Source organism: Trichomycterus rosablanca, chromosome 7, assembly GCF_030014385.1.
Source record: "Trichomycterus rosablanca isolate fTriRos1 chromosome 7, fTriRos1.hap1, whole genome shotgun sequence".
Lineage (NCBI taxonomy): Eukaryota > Metazoa > Chordata > Actinopteri > Siluriformes > Trichomycteridae > Trichomycterus > Trichomycterus rosablanca.
Window position 1 is genome coordinate 33,170,702 of NC_085994.1, and position 12,569 is coordinate 33,183,270.

General features: G+C 33.6%; 1 protein-coding gene across 1 annotated transcript in view; it reads left to right on the forward strand.

Annotated features, from left to right (window-relative positions):
* Window positions 1-3,945, forward strand: part of prdm16 (PR domain containing 16) — a 322,591-nt gene extending 318,646 nt beyond the window's left edge. The window contains 3 exon segments of the mRNA XM_062999239.1: window positions 1,142-1,366; window positions 2,628-2,799; window positions 3,051-3,945. Coding sequence (XP_062855309.1) covers window positions 1,142-1,366; window positions 2,628-2,799; window positions 3,051-3,185 — 532 coding nt within the window. The 3' untranslated portion in view covers window positions 3,186-3,945.
* Window positions 3,946-12,569: the final 8,624 nt, after the last annotated feature.

Genomic DNA, 12,569 nt, shown 5'->3' on the forward strand with positions numbered 1-12,569 from the left:
CAGGTCATTCAGAAATGATGGATAGTAATTGGGAGCCTGGAACACGTACCGCAGTGGTGATATTCGGCAGTCGGCCTGTGACAGTAGATCTGCCGTCTCTGGTCTTAAAGAGTAAAATAGCCTATCTGAGGAGAGATGAAGTGAGCTCATTTAGCTGTATGAGCAGAACCATCAGCAGAACCAACCAAGTCTTTAGTACCACTTTTAAATGTAACTTCTGTGCTTTTGAGGCATTGGGAACTAAAGTAGGAATGATAAATAAAATAAAATATAATAATATTTATTAATAATAATAATAATAATAATAATATAATAAATCATTCCTAAATGGTGCGCTTGGTTTTGTGTGCCTAAACCTATTACATGTCCTCTATACTGATTCAACCCTTCACCTCTGACTGAGGACGCCTCTCAACTGACATACGCCCCCTCCAGCACGTACAGTCAGTACAGACTGCATTTTTCACCTGCACAAGTCGAGTTCATACACTGACGGGCACTGTGTACGGAGGGCCACACCCCCATCAGCATTATTCCTCAGCCTTGTGCAGGCGCCATCAGTCAGCCAGCAGAGGCCGCATTCGCACCAGTTATGAGGACCTATGGTCCGACTTTTTTACCCATGTGAACAACAGCCAATCGATCACGCAGCCGTCCAGCCCCGTCTGAAAGGCAGAGCTGAGATTCGATGTGATGTATTCGAAACCCCAACTCTGGTGTGCTAGCGTACTTTTTACCGTTGCGCCACCCGAGCAGCTTTTTAATTAAAATTTCCTTCTTAACTTGACTGGTCGCACCACCTTTAGCAGCAAGACCACAATGACTAAAGGCTAATTTTGTCTAAAGTCTTTCACATCACTGTGGAGAAATTGCTTCAAATCAGACACATTAACAGGTTTTTTTGGGATTTCAAGTTTCCTTTGTGTAATATGTTTTATATAATGATCTGATGTCAGTAAATGCTCAATTATATACGTTAGACAAGTGTTCTCTACCACCATCATTAGATCATCATAAATAGCATATATTTTGCCGATTCAATGCCACTGTTTTTGTGGCTCCTGGTGGCTCAACCCTATCATCTCTATAACATCTGAAACTAAAACTTAACATGCTCTTTACCCATTTTGCACTCTTACAGGTCAGAACTTGAGGAAGAGGAGGATGAGAATCTGGAGAGCCATGCCATTACCAACTCCAAACTTGAAGAGGAGGAGGAAGCGGAGGGAGATGATGAAGACGAGGAGGGCTCGCTGACTGAGAAGTCTCAGGATGGGATGACGTCTCCCGCCACCATGGTGCAAGGCACTTATGATGACGACGAGGAATCGGCTCCGCTCTCCATGACCTTCAAACACCCGCGCAGGTAAAACCCTTTCTGCTTAGTTTTTGCCTGAATAGAACTCATTCATCCTTCATGTTCATACATACCATTGTTCATGGATCAAGGGGGGGTCTTTGAATATGTTTGAGTGGTTAGCGTTAGACATGTGGAAAGACATCTCTTAAATATATCAAATAAAAAGGCTTAGAAATTGGAAACAAATGTTCAAACATACACCACAGTTGGACAACATATAAAAGCTATCATACGATGTACAGCTACTGTATCAAGGGTACAAGATTTTACTACTCTGGGTTTCTATATTATTAAAGGTATGAGTTGTAGTCTAGTGGTTAAGGTACTGGACTAGTAATCAGAAGGTCACTGGTTCAAGCCCCATCACTGCCAGGTTGCTGCTGTTTGGCCCTTGAGCAAAGCCCTTAACCCTCAATTGCTTAGACTGTATACTGTCACAGTACTTCCATGGCTCGCTTTGGATAAAGGCGTCTGCTAAATGCTGAAATGTTATAAGCTGACCATTGCCAGAAGTCCTGGAGAGGATACTTGGCTCTGTTTCTGGCTTATCAGTCATATACAGAATTGAACACTTAAAATGTTTGCTTCTCAAAGCATCTTGATCGGTCCAATGATGCTGTATGAGCTGCCATTTTTAAAAGAGAAGGTGGCTGGCATCATGTGTCCTGTATGAAGAGTGTGCTAGTCCTTAGCTTTCATTATTATATTTCATTATTATTTTATATTTAGGGATGTACAGTATGTAGTATTTAGATTATGATTAAACTGGGAAAATATGTTCAAATTGAAAAGAGGTTGTCCTTATACTTTTGTAGGTTTTACTTCTGACTAACATAACTAACCACTAACAGTCAACTTTATAGTAAACACTGCCTTTTTTCCATCAACTGGTCTTACAGTGGTCCTGACTGCAATAGTATCCTCTAGCTCCACTTCATTGACAGAATTTCCAGGCTTCTGTGTTTGGACCTAATTTGTCTAATCCATCCATAAATGCTCAATACCGATACTCTGGAAACACCAGTCACAATGGTCATTCTGAAATAAACTGGAAGGAAAATTATTAGCTATATTGTGACTTATATAAGTCAGTGTGTATGTGCACCTCAAGTCTTTGTGGCACCATCCCTCCATGCCATCCACAATGCCCACCATTACACCGTCTTCATGCTTCACAATTCCATGGCTCCAGTAGCCATCTGATTGGGCTAACTCAAGGTCCCTTACCTCTTTCCACCCCCTGCTCCCCCCCTTCCTCCCGGTGCAGGTGTATTGATGAAGATGCAGGTCTGTTAGATCTGGAGCCTCTGCCTGGCTTCCCAAAGGGCCTGGAGCTCCATAAGCCTGCTGACGAGCCATTTGATGTTAAAGAAATTTTTAACACCTCCTTAGAGTCGGAGGCTCTGAAAGAAACTCTCTTGAGGCAGGCTAAAACCCAGGTATGTCACGGTACTCATGCTAGGCATGAACAGTTGGGTTTCTTTTTGTCAGTATGAGTATGGATCCTCGGTGGGTGTGGATTTGACAGTGTATTTTGTGTCTTTTTCTTGTTATTTTAATATCTAATATTTTAACATTTTAACTCCAAACTAAATTCTTGAATGTCTTCTAATTATGGGTAAAATGTAATGACATATTTGCAGCGCTTTGATGAACTTATCAGGCTAAATATTATATCTTCCTCTCGCAGGCTTATGCAATGATGCTCTCACTGTCGGAGAACAACTCCCTGCATCCATCCTCCCAGAACTCGCTGGACGCCTGGCTAAACATTGGAGGAGGTCCTTCAGAAACTAGCTCCTTTCACCCACTCAACCATATCTAAGCCAGCCCAGCAAACGGAGAGGGATCAGAGCGACACAAGGAAAGTCAGAGGGCATGGGCAGAGTGATTGTTAAAGACTACCCAGGAGAGATGTTTGTTACAAAAGGACATAGTGACCCGTGATGATTACAGTAGATGAACCACCACTTAATTTAACAGGGAAAACCAGGGGAGCTTAGCGAACTGGACTGTTAACTTAAACAGAGACATGAACCAGTAGAGCTGTAGATAACTCCTATCCAAAACAACTCACCACACCACTTCACAACACCCAATCTCAAAGCAGCTGGTGAACCTGTTTCTCCTTGGAAGAACTCTTCACAAATCACCCTTAATCATGATTATCCATGAGGTAATGAGCACTGCAAGACTATAGGAACAATACTGCCCTGAGGTGAATGGACATGCAGAGGGCTATCTGACCACAAGTACCCCACTGCCCTGACAAACAGGGGTTAAATAGTTTAGGTTTAAGCACTCCAAGTTGTCCACTAGATGCCTCCAAAGACCGTCTGCTCTAAAGCACCCATACAATCTAAAATGTCCGGGCTATTGTAATAAACAGCTCAGTTTGGGTACAGTCGTAAGCCCAGTGTTTTGTAATGTGTGAAATTAGTTAATTATGTTTTATAAATTTGACTTATTTGAAACAAAAAAATCGCTGCTCACACCCACAGAGACTACAATACCTAAACAAAATGTACACAATTACTATTAGCCACTGAGCTAAAAACAAACAAGTGGTTGACTGCAATGGTAAAAAAAAAAAAACACATTTAAAAGAAATGCTCATTTTAATAAAATGTAAGCTAGTTTTGTGTGGTCAATTTTAAATAATGTCAAATTTAATCACACAAAAGTAATTCTAAAAGTAAACTAAAAGTCACCTTCAGTCATATTTACCCTTAATAATGTTAACATTAGCATACTTTTTGTCAAGTACGTTAGTCAAGCTAAACCTCATGTTCATGACTATATAATTGAAGCGCTCAGTACATAAATAAACATGTACTATAAGTATAATGCTTGTAAAAGTATAAGGTTTTGGTAGCTTTATAAATTGAGCTAAAAATAAGGAAAAACCAACCCAATTTTAATCAACTACTTGACCTAAACTGAGCAACCCAGCATTTTAGAGTGTCAATAAAAATGTACTTTTTTAAAAACATGCCTTTTTGTTCCTCCACATCTGGGTTATTGACGGTGTCAATCATTGTCACAAGGCGAACACGTTTGCAAAGCAGGACTGCTCAATTTTTCATTTGCTTATTTTCATTTTGAGTCTCCCAACTTTCTTACTCATTAAAAAAAAAAAAACTTATTTCCATGTGATTTGTGCTTGGATAAACAGTATTGTTCTCTTTCAAGCACTCCTGTGCTTAAATGTTAATATAATGATTTAGTGAAGGACCAAATTTGTATCATATTGTTGTATGATGTACAAAATAATTTGAAAGTTCTTAGCAAAGAGTTTTGTGTGCCAAATAACCCGTTTTGTTTCTCGGACAATCATTTCTTTTTTTCCTAGTGGTTATCGCCACTGTTTTAGTAGTTTGTTTCTCATTATTACTTACTCTATGTACTTGATTTAAGGTTTTGATTTTCTATTTATTTTAGTTTCTTCATCATAGGAAAAGTGATTCAAGAATCAAGAAAAGTAAAAAAAAAAATTGACTCTTTTTTGAAGGAATGAAAATCTTAATCTGTTGATGCTCTGAAGGATGTTGTATAGAGGCCAGTATGCCAAAATAGAAATGACAAAATCGATATTTTATTTAAGATTTGGTATCAGTCTTTTTGTTTCAGTCGTGAGATAAATTTTTTTTGCTCAAACATTTTGCATTGTATGTGATGTGTTTTTAACATAGAACAAATGGTTTAAATTTTGAATTTAAATCCTTTGAATAAAACTTCAGGTCACACAAATGCTGGGGCATTATATTTTTACGGCAAAGGTCAATGTTACCTTCAATTTTAGTCTGCCAGCAGCAGAAACACCCTCTAAAAGATTGATTGTCTAAGTGGTACATATGGCATGGAATGCCACTGTATTTGAAGCATTTTAGCAAATCCAAATTTTATAATGGTCACCAGCATTTTACTGGGAACACCAGCTAGTGGATGGACTGTTTCATATAATTCTTTTACTGAATCATATTTCTTACAAAATATAAGCAGCTGCTGTTAATCAAAGGGGCTGGAATGGGATTTAATCCTTGGGATCAAATGGTGATCTGGGAGTTTCCTAACATCACCACTGATATGTATGCGTAGTTTGGGGCTGGGCACCCCCAGACGCACGTGTTACCGAAGTGCCAGGACTCAGGAGTCCTCGTGCAACTCCACTGAACTGTGAATCCAGCACATGAATCGTACAAATAAAGAAAATGACTAAACACAAGCTCATGATGAATGTGTAGAGTAGATTCAATGTGTTGTTAATGTATCAAACTTCTGTCAGACAAAACCCTTTTCTCCTCTGATGGAGATGAAGAAGCCAGATGTAAGTAATTGGTAGCTGGACAGCTGTCTTTATTGCTTCACCCATCATGGCCTTTTCTTTCATGCACTCTTCACACATATGACATAGAGCACACACTCTAGAACATAGACAACTGCAAAACAGCACTTAAATGCACAGCATTCATGTTGCTGTGCCATGACTGTAGTTCTGGTTTGGTCCAAATGTCCATTTTTTTTTGTTATAACAAGCACTTCCACCCAAAAAACATACTAATGTTGTTAGGCAGTAGGGTGAAAAGGCAGTCAATAGAAAATTGAAGAACACTATACTAGGTATTTGGCATTAGCTCTTGTACCTTTGGGTACGCTGTCACCTGATTTTTGATCATACATGTTTGTTATACACTGAATGGCAGTTCTTATGGTGGTTTGCAATACTAAACTAGCAATAGTAAATATATTTGGGTGTATTGAATAAGAAAAGGTTCATGATGTCACATACTACTGTACTAATTGAGCGCTGTAGGTGGAGGATTAACGCATTAATTTGTTGGTCAGCAATCAAGATGATTAATCACAACATCGATATTATTAAACATTGCCCACTGTTACAACACAAACACAAATGTAAAATTATTCTTGTTTTCCTAAACTGTATAGTGTTTTAAAGATAATGTTGCATATGTCTGCAAATTGGTTTAAAACATGGGTTTGAAAGTAGATGGTGCTTGTTTCATTTGGATCTGATCTGTTTGAACTGTATATTGCTTTTTGTTTAAAGAAAAAAAAACTGTTGTGCATGACTTGTGTTTTAGCGGTCATAATGGTGTCCATTTGTGAAACGTGTATCTTAAATTAAAAATGAAAAAAAAGGTAATAAAAATACTGAATTTGTAGATGCACTTATTGTACATGTGGTTAGGTTAGTAGGTTTGACTATTAAGTCCTGTTTACTGTCCTACATGCAATGGACAGGCAGTTATTGAATTAAACAATATGCTTGTGGGAGAGAAATAATGAGAAAAAAAATAATGAAAGGATTGTAGAATAATGAAATTCTGAAATTGCAGTTCTTTTTGATGCTTGTGATCATTGAAGATGTACTTTAGAGAAATTTCATGGAAAAGACCTGATTCTGATGTTAATTCTGTAGAATAGATATGTATACCAAATGTAATCTTTCCAATGCTATGAAGAATTTATACATGAAATTGATATGCAATAAAAACCTGTGTGCTTTTTATATGTATGCTGCCTTTGGTTTTTAAATTGTATGTGTGTTTGTTATGGATATATGTTTGAGAGGGTAAACATGGGCTGTTTGGCCTGCACATTTACAACTGAGTGTTAAGGGCTTTGTTTAGGGGGCTAATTATCACAATTTTTGTTTGACATAAAAAAAGTTTTAAAGTCTAATAATTCTACAATATTCTTCAAACTTCTTGTTAGAGCTTGAAGGATAACATCTCAATCTTATAATGTAATATAGATAGATAGATAGATGGATGGACGGACGGACGGACGGACGGACGGACGGACGGACGGACAGACAGATAGATACAGTAGTACCTTGTAACTCAATGTTCCCTAAACTCAACGCCCTTTGTCGAGAAATGTATACTCTTAAACTCAACGTTTCCCTTAAACTCAACGTGTTGGTTTTTTCTTATTTATTACTGCTCCTAAGTTATCTCCACTATTGAAATTCTTTTTTGCACTGCACACTCAATAGATAATAGCAGTACAGACAGCAAAACAGCTATTTTGTCGCTTCTCATGTGAATGCGCCCTTACTGAACGGAATACGGTATTCAAAGATCAAGCATCTTCACGATTAGGAAGCATAAGGAAACAATAAAAAAATAAATGTAAAGAGCAGGTTTTATTGTACATACTTTTATATTGATTTTTAACTGTTTTTCATTTGTTTTTCAGTGTTTTTATATTATATTTGTGATATTTTCAGTGGATAAGTGTCAAAAACAACCCCATTATTTACATTAGCCTAAAATATATGTAGTTCCACAAGACCATGAAACGCATTAACAGGTGTCCCATACATCCTAATGGGAAAAATATCTTCTATCTATCTAATATGGATGGATGGAGGATGGATGGATGGATGGATGGATGGATGGATGGATGGATGGATTACCCCCATTGTAAAGATGGATGAAAAGCCATAAATAATGTTCTAAGAGCTTAAATAGATTGGAGAATACAGAGCATAAATTTAAAGACCAACCCATAACTTTCTAGATCTTTCAGACTCTCAAGTCCTCACTTCTTTAGTTGGCTCTCTTCTTTAGTTCACACCACACATTCTCAACTGCGGTCAAGACAGCCTCCACTTTGAAATGCTCAGTCAAATCAGCCCCAACATTGTTTCTAAGGATGTGCGTATACTAAACATTACGGTAATAGTGTCTGGTAAAACTATATAATCAGTTAAAAATAAATAAATATATCAGTTAAAAATATAAAAATATATCGGTTAAAATATATATAAAGATATCAGTTAAAAATATGAATTAATCATCTAAAAATATATAAATATATCAGTTAAAAATATATAAATATATCAGTTAAAAATATATAAATATATCAGTTAAGATTATATAAATATATTAGTTAGAAATATATAAATATATTAGTTAAAAATATGTAAATGTATCAGCTAAAAAATATGTAAATATATCAGTTAAAAAAATTATAAATATATCAGTTGAATAATTAATTAGCATTAATAAATAAAATAATAATTAAATAGCAATTCTGATGTATCATTTTTAAATATAGGCCTTTATTTTAAAATGACACATCAGAATTGCTTGATATTAACTGAAAAAAAACTACAGATGGTGTACTATCATTATGAAGTGGAATTGTTTTGAGAATTCTTTTTAAAAACAGTCTAGAGTAAAAAAAAATGGAAATTTGACAATATAAAGGCCGTTATTTAAAAATGATACATCAGAATTGCTTGATATTAACTGAGTGAAATCTACAGATGGTGTACTATCATTATAAAGTGGAATTGTTTTGTGTAAACTAGAGAATTCTTTTTAATAACAGTCTAGAGTTAAAATAATGGAAATTTGACAATATAAAGGCCTTTATTTAAAAATGATACATCAGAATAGCTTGATATTAACTGAGTAAAATCTAAAGATGGTGTACTATCATTATGAAGTGGAATTGTTTTGTGGAAACTAGAAAATTCTTTTTAATAACAGTCTAGAGTAAAAATAATGGAAATTTGACAATATAAAGGCTTTTATTTTAAAATGACACATCAAAATTGCTTGATATAAACTGAGTGAAATCTACAGATGGTGTACTATCATTATGAAATGGAATTGTTTTGTGGAAACAAGAGAATTCTTTTTAATAAAAGTGTAGGGTTAAAATAATGGAAATTTGACAATTTAAAGGCCTTTATTTAAAAATGATACATCAGAATTACTTAATATTAACTGAATAAAATCTACAGATGATGTACTATCATTATGAAGTGGAATTGTTTTGTGGAAACAAGAGAATTCTTTTGAATAAAAGTGTAGGGTTAAAATAATGGAAATTTGACAATATAAAGGCCTTTATTTAAAAATGATACATCAGAATTGCTTGATATTAACTAAATGACATATGCAGATGGTGTACTTTCATTATGAAGTGGAATTGTTTTGAGAATTCTTTTTAATAACAGTCTAGAGTTAAATTAATGGAAATTTTACAATATAAAGGTCTTTATTTAAAAATGATACATCAGAATTGCTTGATATTACCTGAGTGACATCTACAGATGGTGTAATATCATTATGAAGTGGAATTGTTTTGTGTAAACTAGATAATTCTTTTTAATAACAGTCTAGAGTTAATATAATGAAAATTTGACAATATAAAGGCCTTTATTTAAAAATGATACATCAGAATTGCTTGATATTACCTGAGTAAAATCTACAGATGGTGTACTATCATTATGATGTGGAATTGTTTTGTGGAAACTAGAGAATTCTTTTTAATAACAGTCTAGATTTAAAATAATGGAATTTTCACAATATAAAGGCCGTTATTTAAAAATGATACATCAGAATTGCTTGATATTAACTGAGTGACATCTACAGATGGTGTACTATCATTATGATGTGGAATTGTTTTGTGGAAACTAGAGAATTCTTTTTAATAACAGTCTAGAGTAAAAATATTGGAAATTTGACAATATAAAGGCCTTTACTTAAAAATGATACATCAGAATTGCTTGATATTTACTGAGTTACATCTACAGGTGGTGTACTATCATTCCAAAGTGGAATTGTTTTGTGGAAACTACAAAATTATTTTTAATAACAGTCTAAAATTAAAATAATTGAAATTTGACAATATAAAAACCTTTATTTAAAAATAATATAACATAAATGCTTGATATTAACTAAGTGACATCTACAGATGGTGTACTATCATTATGAATTTTATATGTTATGTGGAAATTAGAAAATTCTTTATAATAACAGTCTAGAGTTAAAATAATGGAAATTTGAAAATATAAAGGCCTTTATTTAAAAATGACACATCATAATTGCTTGATTATGACTGAGTAAAATCTACAGATGGTGTACTTTCATTATGAAGTTGAATTGTTTTGTGGAAACTAGAGAATTCTTTTTAATAACAGTCTATATTTAAAATAATGGTAATTTGACTATATAAAAACCTTTTTTTTTAAATGATACACCAGAATTGCTTGATATAAACTGAGTGACATCTACAGATGGTGTACGATCATTATGAAGTGGAATTGTTTTGTGGAAACGAGAAAATTCTTTTTAATAACAGTCTACAATTAAAATAATTGAAATTTTAAAATATAAAGTCCTTTATTTAAAAATGATACATCAGAATTGCTTGATATTGACTGAGTGACATCTACAGATGGTGTACTATCATTATGAAGTGGAATTGTTTTTTGGAAACTAGAGAATTATTTTTAATAACAGTCTAGATTTAAAATACTGGAAATTTGACAATATAAAGGCTTTTTATTTAAATGATACATCAGAATTGCTTGATATTAACTGAGTGACATCTACAGCTAGTGTACTATCAGTAAGAAGTGATATTGTTTTGTGTAAACTAGAGAATTCCTTTTAATTACAGTCTACAATTAAAATAATAGAAATTTGACAATATAAAGGCTTTTATTTAAAAATGACACATCAGAATTGCTTGATATTAACTGAGTGACATCTACAGATGGTGTACTATCATTATGAAGTGGAATTGTTATCTGGAAACTCCAAATTTCCTTTTGATAACAGTCTAGAATTTTAGTAATTGAAATTTGACAATATAAAGGTCTTTATTTAAAAATGATACATCAGAATTGCTTGACATTAACTGAGTGACATCTACAGATGGTGTACTATCATTATGAAGTGGAATTGTTTTGTGGAAACCAGAGAATTCTTTTTAATAACAGTCTATATTGAAAATAGTTTAAATTTGAAAATATACAGGCCTTTATTTTGAAATGATACATCAGAGTTGCTTGATATTAACTGAGTGACATCTACAGATGGTGTACTATCATTATGAAGTGGAATTACTATTTGGAAACTAAAGAACTCTTTTTAATAACAGTCTAGAGTTAAAATAATAGAAATGTGGCAATATAAAGGTCTTTATTTAGAAATGATACATCAGAATTGCTTGATATTAAATCAGTGTAAACTACAGATGGTGTTTTATTATTATGAAGTTGAATTTTCGAGTGGAAACTACAGAATTCTTTTTAATGCCAGTCTATATTGAAAATAATGGAAATTTGACAATATAAAAGGCCTTTATTTTGAAATGACACATCAGAATTGCTGTCAGGTTATTACCAACTCTTTTTCAAAGCTTTTTTTTTAAATTGTATCCCTAATACAGTTTGCAGGAAGAAATGGGTTTATTTATTTTTTCATTTTTAACTGATATATGTATATATTCTTGTAATTGATAAATGTATATATTCATATTTTTTAACTGATATATTTATATATTTTTTAACTGATACATTTATACTTTTTAACTGATATATTTATATACTTTTTAACTGATATATATATATATATATTTTCACTGATATATCTATATATTTTTATCTGTTTTCTATATTTTTTAAATGATACATTTATATATTTTTAACTGATATATTTCTGTATTTTTAACTGATATATTTAAATATTTTAACTGATACATTTATATATATTTTAACTGATATATTTCTATATTTATAACTGATGTAGTCAGTTCTCAATAGGTTTAGGTCAGGGGATTGGGAAGGCTGTAAACATAGTTCGAAGCTGTGGTAATCAAACCATTTTGTGTGAATTAGCCCATATAGTTTTAGCTTCCTGGCAAAAGCAGCCAGATTTAATTTAAAACATGTATTCAATTTATTAGCCTACACTGAGCTTTTTTGGTGTCTGAAGTGATTATAGAAACTAGTTCCAGACTCCAGATGCCAAAGTTTTTTCTAACACTTCTGCTGAATAGTTTGTTGGCATCATTTGGGGATGTGGGATGTTTTTTCAGAACAGTTTTGTGGCATCTTTTAGGGAGTAGGGATGTTAAAGATTATGAATGTGCCTTCTCCGACAGGTTGCCACAAAAATATAAGCATAGAATTTAATTTTAATAATCGATTTGATACTTCTGTTAGCAATGGTTGCTGCTGAAACATGCAAAGTCAGTGATTATTGGGGAGGTGCACCCAATAAATGCATATAACAGCAGTTATGCTGTTATATATGGGCATATAGGTGTTATATAGGGGTATATGTATAAGGGTTTTAGGTGAAGGTCTCTTTAAAGTGCATCATGTAATACTGGAGGAGTGAAGCAGGTGGGTGTATCTGTCACCAAGCGGAACGAGCTG